Genomic DNA, 22,887 nt, shown 5'->3' with positions numbered 1-22,887 from the left:
TGTATTCTTAATCAATTAAAAATTAGTTTCAGTTTTAGTAGTAAAATCTTCAGTAATTTACCTTTCAATTTACGCAAATTATGCAATTATTGGTGTATATAGACCGCAAATTTCCAGAAATGTTATGGTTGAATTCATATAAGTATATACAATCTAGTATACCCAAGTAACAACTAAACTGACTAGATATTATATATACAAAATCATATGTCTAATTCAAAAAAATAATGTTATTAATATAAATTATACATTAAATTATTAAATTATTTAAATTGAAAATAATATATTAATAGATAATAATATATTTATTTTAGAAATATTTTTTTCTATGCATGAACACGGAAAATTCACCTAGTAATATATATATATATATCAACCCTGTGAAAATGAGAATCTTAAACCGCCAAATTCGGATACACTGGAAAACAACTTTTCTAAGTTAAGCAAAACATAACTAGATCTAAAGCAAAGAAGGAAATGAGGCGTGGGAAGAAGATATATATAGGAAGTCGAAACCTCCCAACCCCGACTGAACACTTGCAGCTACTTAATCCGATTATCTGAAACTTCACCGAGAATGGGGTGTCTAAGTCCAGCTGGAGGTTCCGTCGACGATGTATCTTCAATGTTCACCGCCTTCGGAAACGTCCCGCAGCCACATACGCCGAAACCCCAAAGAGACCAAAAACCCTAACCGCCGTAACCTAATTAGTACCTATCTGTCGCACACATCCCCACAATGGATGGCCAAAATAAGAGCTCGCGTCGGACGGGATACAGATCCAGTAATAACCGCCATCTCCGATGGTAGATTAACCATAGACGAACTCCCTCTCAAATTCCTGTAAAAACCCTCATGTGTGATGGATAACTAGTGAAGTCTCCGGCCACCTCTACACCGTCCTCAAGTAGCGAGCGAAAGCCATTAACTCTGACGAACCATCAGGACCTCGGAATCTCCTACAGATCCACCACACCATGGATCTAGCCGAAACAACGACGAAGGAGACATGCTCCTCCGTTGAACCACACAGAACCGTAAGAGCCATCAGATGAGCTTAGATGCCGAAAGGAAAGAAAGCAAAAAGGGGGAGAGGAGATTCCAAGGCTCGGCGAGACGCCGGTGATATTTGGTGTTTTTGACATCTTGTATATATGTTTTCTAATTGGATTTCAAGTCTTTATTGATTCTTCCTAGTCTTTTTCGAGTCATTACAGGTCTGGGGTTGCATATGAGGGAACTAAGATCATCCGGAGCAAAAGAGTTAGAAAAACCCGAGTAGAAGATTTTCACGAGTGGAGAAACCTTGCAGGTTGTTCTCGAGCGTGCAGAGCAACCCGAGTGTTTGTTCCCGAGGCAGAGGTTTTCATGGAAACTTATAATATTTTGGGATTTTCCGTAATCATCCCATATTTTTCTCCTAGCCGCTTGTGGCTTCTATAGATCTTTTTTTTTTCTCTCTTGTTTTTCTACGCTATTTTTACACAAGAAACCAGATCCTAGAGTTTTGTACTTGGCGATTTGCTACTTGTTAGGGAGAAGGTTCCATCTCTCTCACCAAGAGAAGATTATCCTGAACCCTCTTGTTTGTATTTTATTTTATATGATGTATTATTCAGAAATCATGTCTTTGGTCTCTTGTGATATGGATGAGTAGTAAGCTAGCTTGTCTAGGGTTCTAGGGTGTTGATTTTGTGAGCTAAACATAGAGAAGTGAATCACTCGATTTTCTTCATTCATATCCATTCTTACTGCTTGCATTAATAAGATTATTTAATGTATGAATCTAGTAGTCATCTGTTCATTAACTGTGTAATATATAATTTGACATGATATGAACGAACTTGCATCCCTAATCAGCGAAAGTAGATATTAGGGTGTTTGGTGAACCTATCGGACTTGATCTCTATTGTTTGCTGTCGCATCTTGATCCAAGCGAGAGTTTAGGCATCAAGATCAACTTGCAAAGGGGAGAGTTCCACGACAGCGGGCTGTTCTACCTTGAGTGATCCGAGTTCTAGACTTGCGCTTAACTATGCTTGAATAATTGTTTGGCTCACAAGTGTTAACACCCAATGAAGTAACCCTAAGCTTGCTTTTTTAAAATCTGAATTCAAAATCTAAATTGTTTTACTTGTTTCTCACGTTACCTTAAACTCAAAACCCCATCATTGTTTTAGCTAAGTATTGATCCAATAAGATAAAGTGTAAACTGGTCCTCTGGAATTGAATCTCAAAATACTACATCTATGTTGTTAGCTTGCAGTAGAAAAGACACAATTTTAGTGTGTCAAGTTTGGCGCCGTTGCGACAGAGACCAGATTTTTACCTTTATTTTTCGATTAAGTGTTCAGTCTAATACCTCTAACTTGCTTTACCTTTTTTCCTGCAGCTAATGATCCAGGTTCATGACCAGTAGACATACTCGGAGAAACGCACAAACAGAGTTAGTTACACTTAGTAACCAGAAGCTAGAAATGTTAGAAAGAATAAACCGTCAACAACCAAGGCCGATTAATGCCATAATGGGCGACTACAGAAATCTAGAGAAACTCGCTTCTGAGTTGCAACATATGCAACAACAGATGCTTCAGATGCAACAGACCATCCAAGCTCAGCAGAAAGCTTCTCACCAAGCTGCTCTACTCGCTGCACATCAGCAGCAGGAACAACAGGAGCAAGCTGCTCCAATCGGGCAGAGAAACATTCCGTATGCGCTCTGCCATTACTCCTCCACCTGCCTCAGACAGGACTTTGAGATCAAGCTTGATTTGATCACTCTGGTGCAGAGAAAGGTGTTCAATGGTCTCCCGGCAGAGATTCTAATGGAGCACATTGAAAGCTTTGAAGAATTTGTAGCTTTAGTCGCGCGAATGTTGTATCACTAGACTACATCAAGTGCATGCTATTTCTGTTCTCTCTTGATGGAAAGATTGCACGGTGGTTGAACTCTCTCCCTACCGAATCTCTTACTTAGTGGGAACAGGTCCGATCAGCGTTCATAAGCAGTTTCGAAGGTGAGAATATCTGCATTGAGGAACAAGATCACCTCTTTCAGACAGCTTACTGATGAGCCTTTTTGCGACGCATGAGAGCGTTTCAATGGCTACTGCAGAGAATGCCCTCACCATGGATTTGGTGATGATTATTTCCTGGGAATTTTCTATGATGGAGTAGACTGGGAATACCGAAGTTCTCTAAACTCTTCGAGTAATGGAGACTTTATGACTTCGACCACTGATTGAGCATTTGAGCTGATTGAGAACATGACAGCTAGCTCAGCCAATAAGAACCATGAGATCGATTGTTCCAAGAAAGTCAACAGTATTGAGACCCAGAAAATAGATGAGCTAACGGCCAAGATTGATCAGATGCTTAAAATAAACAAGGGCAAGTCTTCATCATGGAGGAAGCTATGGCTGAGCATATTCAGAATACTCAAGAGGTTGCTCACGAGGCTGAAAAGAAAGGGAACGATCAACAAGAGGTCAACTACATCAACAGACATGGGTATGTGAAAAATAACCAGACACAAGGTGCGGGGTATCAGCAAGGCTTCCTGCAGCATTTTCAGGGTAAAACCTTCGTTTTTAGCTAGGCACATAACCGGTTTGTGGGTCAGAATCAGAACCAGAACCAGCAAAACCCGCAGAGCAATCAGCAAGCTGCTCTAGCTGCCGCGAACAGTCCACCAGATGAGCTGAAGGGTCTGGGTATGATGATGCCAACAGCTGTTGCAGGGTCAGTAGGTTCAGGCCAATGCGTTCAATCAGGTTACCACAGACATCAACACCAGGATGGACAACATGTTCACCGAGCTGAGTAACGAATATGATACTATGAGCAACCACATAAGGAGGATTGATGTTCAGCTTGCTAAAACAGTTGAGAGTGTCAAGAGACAGCAAGGAACGCTCTTTGGAAAATTTCATAAAAATCCTAGCGCTGAGCACTATAATGCAATAGAGCTGGGATGTGACACTACAAGAAAAAATCGTTTTGATAGCACTAGAGTATAGCGTTTTTTGTCTTTCTTCTATGGTTGATATACCCCTTAATTTTAAATAGCGTTTGTATATTTGGAAACGCTATGATAGAGTGGAATATTCGGAAACGCTATGATAGCGTATGTTTAATAGCAGAATATAATGAAATGTTTAGCTTTTTGAATCCCCAAACCCTAAACAAGTTTTTAATCCCTAAACTGTAAAGCACAACTTAAAACTCTAATATCTCATACTATAACTTCAAATCTTAAATATAAACTCGAAATTTACTCTTTTTAATCTTAATATATAACTTTCAAAACACAAGCCTTAAATCTCCAATCAAATTCTAACAATATAAACCCTAAACCACATACTTTAACATATATCATAAGAACATTAAACCTCAAACTTTAAATAAAATATAATTTCTATAATATATATCTCAAACTATGTATAAAATTTCAAATTTGCATAAATAAAAAACAACAGAAAAAGATGATTATAGATAAATGAACAGATAATTCTTATTAGTTTTATTTTGGGCATTTGATTAGTTTTGATCCAAAGGCTCAAAATCACTCTTTTGTGATCTTCCTCCTCATTCTTATTGGTCCATTCTTCAAAATTTGGATTAATATTTCTGACCATTGATTATTTGTAATCCAATGGCCAAGAATTCATCTTTTCATTTTCCTTTTCTATCGATCTCTTCCTCTGTACCATTCTCTCCATCTCCCTCACTGTCTCAAACACACCTTCCTCACTGTCTCAAACACACACACACGATTCATGTAACACACATCTCCTTTCTCTGTAACACTCTCCTCACACACACACGAATCTGAAGGTGGAGTCGAACCCAGCGACCGCAGATCTGAAGATGCTTAACCACCGCCATCTCTCCCTTTCGCCACCGTCTCTCTCACCACCACCGGCCACCTCTCTTTCTATTTCTCTTTTAAATCTGGTTTTTTGTTCTCGTTAAAAGTGAGAAAGAAATGGTGATTGTTCGCAGATGTAGTGGTCATTGGGTTTGCGGCTAGGAGGCGATGGAGAAGCTGGTGGTCGTGAGCAGAGGTGGTGGTCATGGGGCTTGCGGTGAGGAGGCGACGGAGAAGCTGGTGGTCGGAGCAGAGTGGTGGTCATGGGGCTTGCAGCGAGGAGGCGACGGAGAAGTTGGTGACTGTGAGAAGAGGTTGTGGTCATGGGGCTTGCGGCGAGGAACGGAGAAGTTCGTGTCTTTGATTAGGTTTAATAAAAATTAGGTTAGATTAGATTTAATTTTTAAAACATTTGGTTTAGTGTTTAGTGTAAACCGATTCTTAGCTTCTATCAAATGTAATTTATAATTTTTAATAAAAAATAATTTATTATGTTTTAATTATTAAACTTACAAATAAATAATTTTAAAATAAATAATTCTAAAATAAATAAATTTAATGTAAATAATAACGATAAAGACACGATATTAAAAAATATTTAATTGCATACAGAAAAACGCTATAATATATAACAATAAGATAGCAATGCAAAAAACCGCATTCTAATGTGTTTGACCTACTATGGCGGGCGATGATACAACGCTTCATAAACCGCTATCGTATCGTTAGATAGCGTTTTCCGTCAGCTAAGAAAAGCCTTTTTTCTTGTAGTGTGAGAAGGCTGAGGAAAACGAGATGGAGAAACTGTTTGTTGAGACTGTTTTAGGTGCAGAAGAGAGAACAGAGCACCATGCTAGCTATGAAATGACTGGTCCCGATGAACCTACTGAGACCCTGCTAGTCCGAGTCTATTTTTCTAAGGTTCCCTACCCAATTCCACCTAAACATTTAATGGATCCCATTAGTGCAGAGCAGCTTGTCGGGTTTAGGAAGATGGTGAGAAGGCGTCCTAAAAAGATCTCATTTGAACATGCTTGGGAGATTCGGCCATTGCATATGTTCTTCTAAAATTGTAGAGAGACTCAAGAGGAAATTAAGGCTCTCTTTATTGAAGCATTGACACCAGCACTGCAGGTATTGCCTAAGGTTGATGACCCTGGAAAGTTTTCTTTTCCACGTTCCATTGCTGGAGTGGAATTCAAGGAAGCTGTTTGTGACTCTGTGTCTGTGTGAATCTTGTCTCAAAGGCAATTGTGGATGAGCTGAGTATTGTTGACGTTAAACTTTCTCCGGTGACTATGGCTTTTGGAGACTCTTCCACGGCAGTCCCTTATGGCACCATTCGCAATCTTCCTATCCAAGTAGGGGACTGTATGCTCCATAAAGAATTTCAGGTTGTTGAGATGAGTAAGGATCATGAGATGCCTTTGATCTTTGGAAGGTCATTTATGGCTACAGTGGAAGCAATCATCGACCTACCTAAGAAGAGATTCTCCTTCTCAAACATCAACAAGAAGGTTTTCTACCAAAATTTCCCAACCAGATCACAAATCCGATACGCCTCTTGCATCTCAGTGGTTAGTGGAGAACAACTGATTTTTTTTCCTAAAAAGCAGCTTGGTGATAAGAGTGATATCAAAGAAGTCATGGATGGAGATCCTCACGCTTATACCAAGAAACTCTGTGGGAATGCAAGGGTGAATGAGAAAGTCCAGAAGAAAAGGGTCAAGGGCGACCCTACAATGACTTTGATACCGCGGAAGTGTGATGAAAAATTCATTGAGGATGAGGTAAAGTGTAAGGGTACCTCTAAATATTTCTTTAAAGTCAGAGCTATTCTCACACATGAGCTGAAAGAGAAAGGAGAAGCTGCTGTAAAAGGGTTGTTGAGCAGAGTCTTGAAGCTGAACATGTCTGATTGTGGAGCTTGTTTTGGTATAAGGCCTCATGCTCAAACCCACTGATCCTTGTCACCCAGTCAAGCTAGTGACTTAAACCAAGCGCTTGGTGGGAGGCAACCCACCGGTAAGTGTAAATATAACTTGGTTTTGTTTTTGTTTTGCTTATGTTTTGTTTTAGTTATAGAGTCTTAGGTCAAAAAGCAGAAAAATCCAAGATACTTCAAAATTTTGGGTTGCAGAAACGGAGCACCCTGCCCTCTGAAAAGAGCGGCCGCTCCACGCTATGGAGCACCCATGATTTTTCGGAGTAACCTCTCTAGTCAGTAAGTATCTCCAAAAAAATTAATATATCTTTTCTATTCTTGTTTTTACCTTCTCTCTGATTTAATTTCACACCAGAGACGGTTTGAAATAAGTCTGGGGGAGGGTTTTCATCGTTTACTAACTCGTTTCCTTCTTTTGTTTTTCTTTTGAGTCGGTTTGAGTCAGTTTTAAGGATCGAGTCAGTCAAAACTTTGTGGGAATTAGGACCTTATTCTGTTTTGATCACTAACCACCTCGTGTTTTAGTTATCTTATTCAGTGACCTTAGAGCAGTGGCGAAAGATACACATGTGGACCTGGAACACCCTGACATATCTCATTTGATTCTCCAGAAGTTCTCGGCCGATCAGGTTACACTGGGTGGACTTAACTCCACCTAACTTGAACCTAATCTTGACTGAAATTCTTTTTGTTATGGGAACTAGATCAGGGAAATGAGACCTACACTCAGGACTTCTTATTCTTTCTATCCATCTTGCTGATCCTTAGTGGCTAGCTCATTTTTATCTAGTTCCCACCTTGCAACTTAACCATTATTCCAACCTCTTGCATTTGTTTTCAGTTTCATATGTGCAGATATGTGCAAAAAGGTTGGAGAGGAAATGATCGACGCAGCCTCCTACTAGTTAATGCCACTGAAAATCAAAGAAATGGGAGCAGTCAGATTTTGGGAACAGCCGAGCAATCAATTGTAGGGAGCAGCTGCTCCTTCGGATGATACATGTGCTAGAGAAAGGTGGAGAAACAGAATAGTGCTAAACATAACCACCAGTGGCAATTGTCACACATGTTACCTCTTTCTTCGTCACATCACCAAGTTTAAAAAAAAAACGAGTCTTTCATTTATTTAAAATAAGGTGATGGAGAAAGAGAAGATTTCGAAAACATAAGCCACTGGGAAGGTCTACCAAAGAAAATGCACCAATCTTGTATGAAAAGAGGAAAGGATGGGCAGAGCAGTCTGATGACTGATCCTGATGTAAGAGCAGTCAGTCGAGAAAAGTAAAAACGAGTATGGGGCTGTGGACATCAATGGATCCATTCTCTCTTTCAATTTTGAGCGATATCATGCATCCTCTAAATATTGGTACTCCCTAAACACTCTTTAACTCCACCTGTAACATAGCCTGTTCCACACCTAATCCGTCTTATCCTGAATAGTACATGTGATGAGAAGCACACACTGTTCTTAACTGAATATAGAGAGTTTTGTCTCGAAAGTGTTGCTTTTTCAGGTTTGAGATATAGAGCATGGAGCTGATCTTGCACAACAGTCAGTGGGGTTTCGGTAAGGGTGTGTTGTCCTAATTTTACTTCTTATATGGTTCAAAGATTCGTGGTTAAAGTATGGTTGCTGAGAATAGGAGAGTTCCCACACTTTCAAACATTTTTTCATGTTCTTGATACTTGACATTGTTTGAGGACAAACAAGGATCTAAGTCTGGGGAAATTGATATGTGGTGTTGTTGACATTTTGTATATATGTTTTATAATTAGTTTTCAAGTCTTTATCGAGTCTTCCTAGTCTTTTTCGAGTCATTACAGGTCTGGAGTTGCATATGAGAGAACTTAGATCATCTGGAGCAAAAGAGTAAGAAAGAACTCGAATTGAAGATTTTCAAGAGCGGGGCAACCTTGTTCTCGAGCGTGCAGAGCAACCCGAGTGCATGTTCCCCCGGCAGAGATTTTTATGAAAACTTATAATATTTCGGGATTTTCCCTAATCATACCATCTTTTTCTCCTAGCCGTATGTGGCTTCCATAGATCTTCTTTTTCTTTTTCTATTTGTTTTTCTACGCTATTTTTACACAAGAAACAAGACCTTAGAGTTTTGTACTTGGCGATTTGCTATTTGTTAGGGAGAATGCTCCATCTCTCTCACCTAGAGAAGATTATCCTGAACCCTCTTGTTTCTATTTTATTTTATATGCAGTATTATTCAGAAATCATGTCTTTGGTCTCTTGTGATATGGATGAGTAGTAGGCTAGCTTGTCTAGGGTGTTGATTTCGTGAGCTGAACATAGAGAAGTGAATCACTCGATTGTCTTCATTCATATCCATTCTTACTGCTTGCATTAATCTGATTATTTAATGTATGAATCTAGTAGTCATCTGTTCATTAACCATGTAATAGATAACTTGACATGATATGAACGAGTCTTGCATTCCTAATCAGTGAAAGTAGATATTAGGGTGTTTGGTGAATCTATCGAACTTGATCTCTATTGCTTGCTGTCGCATCTTGATCCAAGCGAGAGTTTAGGCATCAAGATCGACTTGCAAAGGGGAGAGTTCCACGACAGATCGACTTGCAAAGGGGAGAGTTCCACGACAGTGGGCTGTTCTACCTTGAGTGATCCGAGTTCTAGACTTGCGCTTAACTATGCTTGAATAATTATTTGGCTCACAAGTATTAAAACCTAATGAAGTAACCCTAGGCTGACTTTTTGTAATTTGAATTCAACATATAAATTGTTTTACTTGTTTCTCACGTTACCTTAAACTCAAAACCCCATCATTATTTTAGCTCAGTTTTAATTGTCGTCGTCACTTTGATTGATCTTTGCAGGAATCGGAAATGGCAGAATCGAAGGTTGTAGTTCCGGAGTCAGTCCTGAAGAAGAGGAAGAGAGAGGAGGAGTGGGCTCTCGCGAAGAAGCAGAGCGCCGAAGCTGCCAAGAAGACGAACGCCGCCAACAGGAAGCTTATCTACAAAAGGGCCGAGCAGTACGCCAAGGAGTATGCGGAGAAGGTAACTTGTTTTTGATCCAAATCCAAGCATGAGTATGATATGCTCGTTTAGATGCATTGTATGTAAATGAGTGATCTTTCTTTATTTACAGGAGAAGGAGCTGATCTCGTTGAAACGCGAGGCTAAGTTGAAGGGAGGTTTCTATGTTGACCCTGAAGCTAAGCTCTTGTTCATCATCCGTATTCGTGGTATCAATGCCATTGACCCAAAGACTAAGAAGATTCTTCAGCTCTTGCGTTTGAGACAGGTCTGTCTACATTTTTTTTGTGTAATTAGACCTCGTTTTTGTCATTAGGTTTGGTAAGCTTTATTGTCTTGTTTGATATTGTGACATTAGATTAGACAGTTGTATTCTTCTGGTATCGTGTGGAGTTGTATAGATCACATAACGACATTCCTATGTGCTTTTCTGATTTGTGTTGCCGTTATTATGAGATGAAGCTTATAGTTTGTAATATGTAAATCCTTTTTTTTACGTAGCATGGAAGCTATCACACACTGTATTTTCTTTAAGACCATTACGATCTGGAACTAATTACAAACAACATAAAGTGGTATATCTAACGAGTCCAGTTACCCGTTTTCAACATGTTATCACTTTATCTATGTCGTTCCTGGTTACACATGGTCTCCACATGATCGGTTTTAGAACAGCCGAATAAAATATTCTCTTTGACCTTGTAATTTTGAAGAATTATTACACATAGATCGCATGCTCCTTCCAATTGATAAAAAGATTTTTTTATTAAGATTATTGTAAAAATATTTATAACATCCTAATTTTCATACCCAGCCCTAGAATCTCCAGCAAAACATCATTCCACAAATCAATTGGTCCGGGTAAGCACCAATGCAAACAATCACTCATCAATGCTCCTAGCTTTCACTCCAGCGAAACGATTCGGATGCTGGTACAGCCACGGATCGTCTTTGGTTTTATCTCCACTGCCCTTCCTTACAATAATCTCAGCCTTCTCATGTAAACTTGGAACTTAATAAGCAAGCAACTCATTTTTCTCCCCTGTTTTTCTCATGCTTGCACTCTACGTTAGTTGTCGTTTTTGTTCTTTCTCTATCTTCGTATGAGTATTAACATATGAAAAAAGAAAAGAGCGGACCACCAGGCCTTTCAAATATTTATATTTTGGTTGATATCGATATTGGGCCCTTGGTTTACAATCTGTTTTCATGTAGCACCTATTTTATAATTGTGCAAACTAGTCTTTTTTTTAAATAAAAAACATCTATTAAGTCAATTTTGGCCAATCCTACTTAATCCGGTGGATCCTGGCGGGTCATAATTTACGTCGGAAAAGAGATACACACGTGCTCGGGCCCCTTCTGAAACGCGGTCCGCGCGGAAATTTTAGATTCTCGGGATAAAACATAATGAAAATACATCAAACTGATCTCTAAGAATACTAAAAACAAGTAACTCTGATTTGAAAACTAGCCATATCTTAAAGCTCTTCGGTCATCTTAATCAGATCCGCATGATCTGTTTCAAACTTAGCCGATAGAATCTGCTGGTCGCTTATGCAAGACATTTCCAACATGAGCCCATCTACTTCCGCATGGTGAGTCGATAGGCATCTGATATGTTGTGTTTTCGACACATTGTACATATGTTTTCTAAATCTTTTTAGAGTTTTTGTCGAGTCTTTCTAGTCTTTTTGAGTCAATTCAGATCTGGAGTAGGTATGGAGGCTCTCGGAGAGACGTGCGAGGAAAAGAGTCAAAATTGGTGTTTTCTTGCTCAAAAACCGATCGGAGCAATCTGATGGGTGATCCCTTGAGGAGCAACCATTCAACTGCTCGCGATATTTAAGGAAACCATGATATTATTTCGGGATTTGCCCTAGTTTCCTGATTCTCTCTCTGAAGTTGACGACATCTCCAAATATTCCCCATCTCTCTTGCTTTAATTTTTACGCTTGTTTTGTGCAAGAGAAAATGAGACTCAGATTTTGAGACTTGCGATTTGCTACCTTATAAGGGAGACGGCTCCATCTCTCTCGTCTTAGAGAAGATTATCCTGAACCCTATTTTTATTCCTTTTAGTCGCATGATGTATTATTCAGAATCGATCTCTGTGTTTTCTTGTTTCATAGCTGAGTAGTCGGCTTAGTTAACCTATGGTGTTAGGGTTTGATCGTGACCTAAACATAAATAAGTATCTATCGATTGTCTTCATTCGTAATCTCTCTTAATGCTTACATTGAACTTATCAGTTAATGTATGAACTTATGTTTAATCTATTTATTAACCGTGAGATAAGTTGCTAGATCTGTTATGAATGAGCATTGCATCCATAATCAGCGAAAGTAGATATTAGGGTGTTTTGTGAACCGATTGGATTTGATCTTTAATGTTCATCATCACGCCTTGAACCAAGCAATAGCTTAGGGTTGGGGTTGATCGATGAAAGGAGAGACACCACGAAAGTGGGTCGATCTTGTTACATGTTCCAAGTTCTAGACCAGGACCATAACTGAACTTGGTTAATTTTTTGGCTCATGACTGCTAACACCCGATTAAATCACTTTAGGTTCGCTTATTATCATCTGAAAACCTAAATTGATTGTTTTTTACGCTATTCTTAGTTTTAAAAATCACCACATTGTTTTAACTTGATATTGATCCCAAAAAGATAAAATGTAAACTGGACCACTGGAATTGAATCTAAACATATTACAACAACATTGTTAACTTGACAGTAGCAAATATCCAATTTTAGTGTATCAGCTTCTTTGGCAGCCCTTTTCTCCATGTATCTTATGTCACATATCGTCAGCCTAAACCACCAGTGACTCGGAGGGGGGGGGGGGGGTTCTTATGTCACATATCGTCAGCCTAAACCACCAGTGACTCGGAGGGGGGGGGGGTAATATGGCTTCCGCCTCCGAGGAATGTGCTTCATCCACTTTGTCCACTTCTTCCTCATATTCTTTTTGTTTTGCAATCCTCCAACTTTCCACTTCTAGAGATGATAATCGAAGGGTATCAAATGGGAATATTTCTTTTCTAATTGAAATTTTTTTCATTCATCACTTTTCAAATACATCATAAAATCCAAGGGTAGTTATTATTCTATTATGGCACTGGGATGCCCAACCATTTTGTCTTCTAATATAAAAAGTTCATGTTTTGATATAAAAAAGTACTAGGAAAAAATCCTAAAGGGATGAGAAGTCCAAAAAAGCCCAAACTTGAAGGACAAATAAGCACTTAAAATGAGATGACTAATCATTTGTTTCTGCGCATCGCATCTGGGGCAACTCTTATCGGTGTCCAAATGACGATAGGTTAAGGCTTGGCAAGTGGCCACACACTCTTATCTGCAAATATAGTCTACAAGCTTAAGAAACAGTGTATATAGATTTACAAGTAAATCATTTACCAAACGCCTTAAAGATTACTGAAATAAATGTTATAGAATATGACAAGTCATAGTTGTGACAAAATAATATATTTTTTTCGTAATCATACTATTTCATTACATACCTCTTTTTTCCAATCAATTATATTTTGGTTACATAGTAGAATAATCTTTATATATAAAGTTGGCTTTTTCCCTTCTTATGACATGTGGAAGGGGGGTTTGTTGACATGTGTCCTCATGTTTTTTTTTTGTATTTAAATTCTTTTTCTTTTAAATTATTGTAATTTTCTCCATCAATTTCTAATTGTGTATTATCTAATCCTTCTCACACTTATTGGTCCTAAAATTCAAGAAATAAATAAAATAATATAAATATATTTTAAATATTTAATTTATTCACACCTAAAAATAGCAAGACTTTTCATCATTTTATTATTTTTACTAATTTTTATTATTTCATTTACAAATTATATTTATTTCAATATTAGTATCATAAGATAATCAAATTAAGAATAAGAAACTAGACAACCAACACATAAACTAAAAAAGCGGGCCAAAGGAAGAATAATAATCGAAAGGCCAAAGCCACCAAAAAGCAGGAAAATATATGCCTAAAACACCGGAATCACAACCAGTAGCTAAAAAGAAAGAAACACCTTACAGACTAAAAAAGAACATACAATACGGCATGCAACTGAAAAACCACAAAGCTCTGGATAGAAGGGACCAAAGCTCCAAGAGACTAACTCCGCACACCTATACCAAGGAAAACATGGAAAGAAAAGAAGCAACTTGAGAGAGGGAGAATGGAAGACAACCACCAAAAAATCAGAGACTAAACTTGAGACCAGAAATAACCTTCCAAGCCCACATAGCATACACGAACGAAAACATTATCCAAATCTCGACTGGCAAACATGGTGAAAGGGAGAGCCACCAGAGATGCGATGAAAGCTGCAAAGAGATGCAAGAATAGAGAGGGAAAGGGAGACGGAGCGAAATCAGAAAACTATGGAGCCGTCCTCGAGCTATATATGAAAGAGAGCATAGAAGTCAGAACACCAAAAACTGGATCTTGAAAACCAAAACGAGCAGAGACTATTGACGGTAAGCCAACGACGAGGAATACAAAATCAAAGACGAATAAACTCTGACCCAACCAAGGAGATGCAGTTCCTAACATCAGCTGAAATCTAAGGAAGAAGAGGAGCAATCAATATTGACTGGAACAGCCTACAATGCCGTGGGAAGCAACCGAACAACTGAAAACTCATAAACCCGTTCTGCAACAAATACCATATAATCTCATAGGTGAAGAAGACAAGAAGAACAAGAGAAAAATGTGAGTCTTTTTCCGGTGATGGTGAGAAGCACCGCACACCAGATTTGTAACGAAATACATAGACGGTGAGAGATCAAGTTTAAAATATGGGGAGAGGGCAAAAAACATCTTAAAAATTATAATTTTCAAAAGTATGAAAAAAATATAATACAATTTTGACGATGAAACCGTTAATCTTAGAATCAACAAATGCGTAGATGCAAAGTTATTGAAATTCAATATTAGTTTACGTTAGAGGCTCATTTGACTACTAACAAGTACTATATACACAACAACACATTATTCAAAAAAAAACAAACGCAAAATATATTAACTTATCACCTACTACATAACAAACTAAAAACATCAAATAATGATCTTAACAAATAAAAACGATAACATAATTACATTATCCAAAAAAAAAATCATGCTCTTAGCAATAATAAAACAATATTCCGCGCGAACACCCCCCTAGTATCGACATAAAATCGAATCAACTATTAAAGATATTGTAATACTGACAAAGTTACAAACCAGTTTGGTCTGCTTTGAAACGTAAAAGAATATATATATTGTGCTAAGAGAACATACAAGAATATTTACAAACTATACACTTATCATATACCCAGCCGGTAATGGTACCGCCGAGCAACTCATCCTGGGTTCTGATATTACAAGTGGTTTAAAGATAGGGTTCTATGTCAACTAACAAGACCACCGCAAAAACACACACACACACACACATACATTCATTAAAAATAACCAAGATTGAAACTAGAGGCAAATCACTTGCATATTTTAATAAAAGTATAAATATAAGATTATTTGAATGCTTACCGTTTTGCTCTAGCTCTCTTTTCATTTACAAGACTAACTGACTAAGAGCCTTTGTAAATGACCCATCATCCTTCATCACCCTACAAGCTCCTTCCTTCAATTTTGTCATCTTATTCCTCACTCTTTTACCTTCATCACCTTCCATCATTCCTTTACCTTCTTCACCTTCCATTAATCCCTTCACCACTCTAGCCACCTCTTCTCTCATCACCAGCCCATCAACCCCTGCACGGGCTCTAAGCGCCACATGGATATCTTCCGTCAACAAAATCGCATTCATTTTTTGCTCAGCGTATAATGGCCATGCAATAAGTGGAACACCATTTACTATACTTTCCATAGTTGAATTCCATCCACAATGAGTAAGAAATCCTCCTGTGGATGAATGGGCTAAAATTTGGGCTTGTGGAGCCCAAGAGGCGATCACGAAACCTCTGTCTTTGGTGCGAGCAAAATATCCGGATGGTAAAAATGTTAATGGATCAGTATGGCTATGTGAATCAAAATACGAAGAATTAGCAACCCCATTCGGACTTCGTATGACCCAAAGAAACCGTTGCTTACTATCCGCAAGACCAAGAGCAAGCTCATTAAGCTGCTCGCATGAGAGTGTACCGCCACTACCGAAGGACACATACAAAACCGAACCGAATGGTTGGTTGTCCAACCACTTTAAGCATTCAGACTCTTCACTCTGGTCACCCTCACGCTTACCAATGTTAACCAACGGTCCAACCGGATAAACAGGTGGTTTATCAAGACCAGGTTCTTGCAAGGCCTTTATAGCATCTGGCTCTAGCTCGTCGAAGGTATTCACAAGAATCCCTTTGGCTTCTTTATACCTCTTGGTGTTGTGTAATAGCCATTTGCATCCGTCGTTTTTCCGGTCTTGAGCTGTCTCGAGGAAATCTTTACCAAAGACCGGTACACATCCAGGAAGCTTAACCGGTTCGGTTAATTCCCTAAACTCACACGACACCGTTTCGTCAAGTTTAGGCAAATTGAGGAAAAACGACAAGACGTTGGCCATTGATGGGTAGAAAAGATACGGTGACACTTGAAACTCAGAGGCGACGTCGAAAGCATCCGTTCCAAACAAATCGACGATGAGCGCCGTCGGAAAACGACCATCCGCCGTGAAAGAGCTGAAGACTTTACGGAGCTCCGGGTTCGAACGGGTCACGGTGAGAGAAATGCGAGTTGCAATGCGAGCCGTTGACGTGATATCGGTAAGATCGGTGGGAGGGAGAAAGACGGAGGAGATTGAAGAAGGGAAAGAGTCGAGGACGGTTCTCTGAGCTTTTGACGGTGGACCTTCGCCAACTACGACGAAGGTTACGGTGAAGCCATGGTTGTGGACGAGTCGTTTAGCTAACTCAACGAATGGGATGAGGTGGCCCATTCCAGGACTCGGTATCATCGCAACGTGAGGCGCTTTTGATTCCTCCATTGATTCAAAGTTTCAAGAACTGTTTTTATTTTCTTAAATTTTTTTTATTCTTTGTGGTTGTAACTTGTGATTAACGTTTATATCTTGTACTGATAAGGTGCTAAGTAAAGGCTTTATATTGAAGGTTCTTGTGTGTATTATTACGATCTCGCAACCCCTATATATTACTAGAGGCTTTAATTTGTGTTTAAAACTAAAAATACTATGGTTAAAATGGGGTTAGCTAATTTTACAGTGGACTTTGTATCATTTGAACGATATCAATTAACTTTCGAAGATTTTAAAGTATCTATTATCCAAAATGTGGCTTCTTCTGTTTATGGTGTTTGAGACTTAAGATATTGTAATTTAAACTATTGATTATGGATCTGGCAAAAAAAATTAACAAAAACTCACAGTAAGTCAAAAATCTAAATTTGCTATATTTTGCTAGAAGTATGCGTTTCTATCGACCATAGCCGAAAAATCTCTGAATTCTGAGAGTGTTATGGGAATGTCATAAAATCGTTTGTAATTGCTCCTGTTAAAGTTATAGTGTCTAAGTTTGATAATCCTACAATATTAAGTGGTTATAATTTGTTTGCTAGAAACTAGTTACAATCATGAATTCATTGGTGATATTATATGATCCTAAAGCAATGTTCTAAAAATCACTAGGCGGTAGCTTTATAGAAGACTAGCGACTAGGCGGATTATTCGGGGCCTAGGCGTTGCCTAGGCGTTAGCAAATTATTGATTTATTTTATATATTTATATGACATATTTTAGTTTTAAAGTTTAATTATAAAATTGTTGTGATGAATTATCAAAATTAGATATACAAAACAGAAGAAAATAGACAAATTTGTAGATTTGTAATAATATTATTGCTTAATTTAACATATATAGACAATTTTAGATCGATTTTTACCAATTTTAACCGATTTAGAACCGTTTAAACCAATTTAAATCATATAAATCGGTATAAATCGGATTTTAAGAAAATCGTTTCGAATAGGACCGAGTTGCTGCCTAGGCCCTAAGCCCCCGCCTAGACCGATTTTTAGAACCTTGTCCTAAAGTATTACACACTTAAACTGGCTAGATTAATAATATATTAGGTTTTATAAGAGCTCTAATATATATATATATATATATATATATATATATATATATATGTAATATAAATATATCTATACTATTAAAGCATGATCCTATTGTCTTTTTTACCTTAGCCTGCCATTTCTTTATTAACATTGCATGTTTCATTAAGGCAATCAAGTAATATTAATAACACATCTATATTGGGCCATTATTTTCGGATCCAGCCCACTATCCACATCAGATCTCTCTTGGGTCATTTGGGCCGATTAAGAAATCAGATCTAATTCTCACATTTTTTTTCCTTTGGGCCATTGAGTCCAAGTTCAAATAATTTGTTTTTTCAACCATTCTTAATTAATTTTTTTCTTTTCTTAATATAATTTAAGCATTCATAAAAAAAATTGATTTTTTCATTGAAAAGTATAAATCTTTATTAAAAGTATATAATTATTTTTATTAAAAATATTAACCACATAATAAAATTAATTCATCAGAGTTATACCAACTTAATTCATTAAAAAAATAAAGTTTAATTTTTTTAATATAAATAGTCATTTAAAATGAAACACGATAAAGAAAGATAAAAAGTTTAAGTCTTTTATAAAATAAAACACAAATATATGAAATATGACGCTAAATATTTGTCAATTGAAAAAAAAAAAAAATAAATCTGCGCTTTGAAAGCGCGGGTCAAAATGTAGTTAATACTATTAAAACAGAAACACAAAGTTTGAGTAACTTGCTTCTAGGTGAAATATGTTTAAAAAACTATACTCTATAATTAATTTGACTAAATCAAACTATATTTTATATTTAAGCCTAACATTTTATTAATAACAAAACCCCCTGATCTAGCCTATTTATATGATTATAATCCTAGATTAAAAAAAGGAATACTCATGATTGTAATCCTAGATTTTCTTAACATCAATGAATTATAAAAATTAAAGTTCAACAAGAATCTACCGACTCATTGTAACGGCGGATGCCAATATCATCAATACCAAGTTCGATGACATTACCGTTCGTTGATGCATATTAAACCCTAACCTCCTTTTTTTTTTTAGAAAACCCCTAACCACTTTTTATATTTAAATTTAAAACTGAAATATTTTATGTATATATATATATATATATATATATGGCAAAATTTATGTATATATATATATATTAATGTTTCCTACGTTTTGGTTTTTCGATGTATCTGATTTGTGTGTCATTGATTCATATTGAAATATAAATATATGTCAAATCGCTTTCTAACTAATTTATCAATAATATTCTTTAATATTTTTCTTTACTTTAATATAAATATATGTTTTTATTATAACAAAACTATAGAAATATTATAGTAAAATAAGTATTGTTAAAAATAGAATACCAAAAAATATATATTTTAGATTGATCAAATATTTAAAATTAGTCAATATTTATATTATTTGTTTATATTGTGAAACAGAATGGGCTTGAATATTAATGTATAATATATAATTATTTATGTTAAAATATTAAAATTATATTTTTATATCATTTCATTGATAAAAATACTAAATGTTAGTGAATAATTATATTACTCTCTTATATGGTGGAGCGGGTTAAGATTGATTTTTTATGATTACAATTTTCTGTAGGTTATTTTATCAAATATGCAAAATATTTAGACCACTACAATATGGATTAAAAAAAGACGATTTTCCAATTTTAATATTTAATAAACTTAAATTATTAAGAAAATATGAGTTCAAAAAATAAAATATTTGTAAAGAAAGCACTTTCAAAAAACTTAGTTTGAATAGCTCAAGAATGTTAAATATTAACAAATATTAATTTTTGAAAAATTAAAAACTTGCGATTTATTTACATTTAATAAGTTAACTAGATCTTGACCCGCACATTTGTGCGAGTTTTATTCTTTCTATGCTAAAATATTCTAACTTATATAACATTATTCCGTAACAATACTATTTTACATAAAAATTTTATTTTGTAAAAAATAATTATTTTGTAAACATTATTATGTAATAATACTATTTTACATAATTTTATGCTTCATTTCTAAAATTTGGAATTTATATGGAAATTAAATTAAACTGAACTTATATAATAGAGAAGAATTTTCTTGGGATACTATTAAAATCAACATAATTTATTTTGAAAAAAATATAATATTTTGTACTTGCAAAATAATTTCGATTTTATTTGAGAAATTGCTTGAAATACACTAACTTGGATAGCATTTTAAAAAATACTCAATAAAAGATATCATAACATTTGAGCTTAGGGTTTAACGATTATTGTTTAGGATTTATAATTTAGTTGGTGAACTTGAGTTTATAAACTTATATAAACAATACTTATATATTTATAAACGATTCGGGAGGGTTAATTTTTTATTTTAATAATAATTTAAGATATTTATGAAAAATGATATTAATTTAAAGGTAAATTTTAAAATAGTATCAAATATGAGGTAAAATGAAAATTTGTTGGAATTATATTATATATTGTAACATTAAACCACTTTGATAATTGTGTGTGCTCTTCATATAGAATAAATAGTGTTATAAAATATCAATTTTTTTGATATATAATAGGTCATTCATGCTATGACATTAATATGCATATAGATGATAAAAGCGTGTTCATGTTTAATGTACTCGTTCAATTATATATTCATTTTGTATATATATTGTTCGTCCATTTATGGTTGGAGTAGGAGATGTACAAATTTATATATAGTGTTTAATAAATCATTTTGGTATAGTTTTTAAATATTAAAATGAAATAGTTTTTAACTCTATGGAATATATAAACGTTAATACTGGTTGACTAAAGCTTTATATATAATGATATGTAAATAGGTTAAATGTTTCATCTACGAAGGGGTATAAAATTAAAATTTAACCATTAATAAAAATATTAGATTTGTGTTAAAAATTATTGATTTATATTTTAATTTTACATGGTAGAAGCATTTAAAGTTGTGACTTCTAAGAGATAGTTTAAATTACAAAATCACACATGTAATACATCATGGTTTATGTGTTTAATAAATAAGATATTTTTATTTTAAAATTTAAATAGAAATGGATATTGCTTTCCAACAAAATCTTTTTTAAAATCTTTGTAAATTTTATTTTTGAATACTAATAAATTTAAGTTCTTATTATCATTAAAATATTTTATACAATTTTAATTTTTGTTTATAAATTAAAACTAAATTAAATTTAAATATCTGATTATATTTTATGATAACAAAAATTTAAATTAATCAATTTTCTGAAATAAAATTTAAAATGATTCTAAAAATAGTTTTACAATATATTTTTAAAATTTTCTGAAATAAATATTTATTTTATCAAATCTATTAAAAATGAATTACATTTAGAAAATAACACTAAGTTTTACAATTTATTTACAATGGAATGTAACTGAAGTAATTAATAATCTTATTTTTAATTTCTTTGTCTTTTCCTAAGTTAATTTTAAAACTAACCATAATCTAACGCAAACTTTTTTTTTGTCAACCAATCTAACGCAAACTAAAAAATGATAACCATCAGTTGTGCCTAAAAGCCTGCTATTTTCCATACTTTATTAGGGTCGAAAATATTTCCTATAGATTAGCTAACTAATAAATTCTTTTCTATAAATAAAATCATCTATCATTCATTTATGAAATAAAATTATTTCCTTATCGATAGACTCTTACATACCTCTGATATTCATATTCCAAAATATATAAGTATAACCATAAGTTTATATGAAGAATGTTTTTTGAATTCAATAATCGTGATAAAAAAATATAGTTAAAAAACACACATTTTTATATAATATAGTAAATAAAATATAAAGTAGCTTATTAATATATTATTGGTAAAATATCTATATTATTAAAATAAAATCCTTGTTTTTTTCCTTTAATAAAATGTAAAATTTTCTAAAAACACCCTTCAATTTAAAAAGAAAGTTAAATTTCCATTAGTGACAATTGCATCTTTTGCTTTTGGGATTAAAACTCTACCTACCCATTAATTTAATTTATTGCATTTTTATCAATTAAAAATCCTATTCCAACAATAGTATTGATCCTATTCCAACAATACAATCAAATGTCACTGAAGTAATTAATAATCTTATTTTTAGTTATTTTTTATCTTTTCCTAAGTTAATTTAAAACTAACCATAATCTAACGCAAACTAAAAAATGATAACCATCAGTTATGCCTAAAAACCTGCTATTTTCCATACTTGATTAGGGCTCGAAAATATTTCCTATATATTAGTTAACTAATAAATTCTTTTCTATACATAAAATCATCTATCATTCATTTATGAAATAAAATTATTTCCTTATCAATTGACTCTTACACACCTTTGGTATTCATATTCCAAAATATATAAGTATAACCATAAGTTTATATGAAGTATATTTTTTTAGTTCAATAATCGAGATAAAAAAATATAGTTAAAACACACACATTTTTATGTAATATAGTAAATAAAATACAAAGTAGCTTATTAATATATTATTGGTAAAATATCTATATTATTAAAATAAAATTCTTGTTTTTTACTTTAATAAAATGTAAAATTTTCTAATTAGTGACAATTTTATCTTTTGGTTTTTGGGCTTAAAACTCTACCTACCCTTTAATTTAATTTATTAAATTTTTATCAATTAAAAATCCTATTCCAACAATAGTATTGATTGTATTTAAGAAAATAGAAACATATTATTTATAGAAATAAATATATATACACATTAAAATTGTCATAGTATTGATTGTATTTAAAAATAAAAGAAAATATTAATATGAAATCGTATTTAAATATATAAGTTGAATACAAACCTTTTCTTCCATTGACAAAAAAAATTATTAATTTATGTAAAAGTTATGTTTAAGACTTATCGTTAGTACGTTCAATTATATTTTAATACCAAAACTCACAAATGTAACCTTA

At 34.4% G+C, this 22,887-nt stretch overlaps 2 protein-coding genes and 1 non-coding gene across 3 annotated transcripts; 1 reads left to right on the top strand and 2 right to left on the bottom strand.

Annotated features, from left to right (window-relative positions):
• Positions 1-3,030: 3,030 nt before the first annotated feature.
• On the bottom strand, positions 3,031-3,137 carry LOC125582734. Its single transcript, XR_007320189.1, has one exon. It is a non-coding gene; the product is annotated as a small nucleolar RNA R71 (small nucleolar RNA).
• Positions 3,138-9,617: 6,480 nt separating this feature from the next.
• Positions 9,618-10,159, top strand: LOC106422179 (60S ribosomal protein L7-2-like). The gene is made up of 2 exons (XM_013863005.3): positions 9,618-9,849; positions 9,941-10,159. The coding sequence occupies exons 1-2, from the start codon at positions 9,676-9,678 to the stop codon at positions 10,142-10,144; spliced, it is 378 nt and encodes a 125-aa protein (XP_013718459.1). The 5' UTR covers positions 9,618-9,675; the 3' UTR covers positions 10,145-10,159.
• A 4,103-nt stretch (positions 10,160-14,262) lies between these two features.
• Positions 14,263-17,756, bottom strand: LOC106422238 (UDP-glycosyltransferase 72B1-like). Its single transcript, XM_013863049.3, has one exon. The coding sequence runs from the start codon at positions 16,837-16,839 to the stop codon at positions 15,415-15,417; it is 1,425 nt and encodes a 474-aa protein (XP_013718503.2). The 5' UTR covers positions 16,840-17,756; the 3' UTR covers positions 14,263-15,414.
• Positions 17,757-22,887: the final 5,131 nt, after the last annotated feature.

The sequence above is a fragment of the Brassica napus genome, chromosome C2, assembly GCF_020379485.1.
Source record: "Brassica napus cultivar Da-Ae chromosome C2, Da-Ae, whole genome shotgun sequence".
Taxonomy (NCBI): domain Eukaryota; kingdom Viridiplantae; phylum Streptophyta; class Magnoliopsida; order Brassicales; family Brassicaceae; genus Brassica; species Brassica napus.
This window is presented reverse-complemented; position numbering and strand designations above follow the sequence as displayed.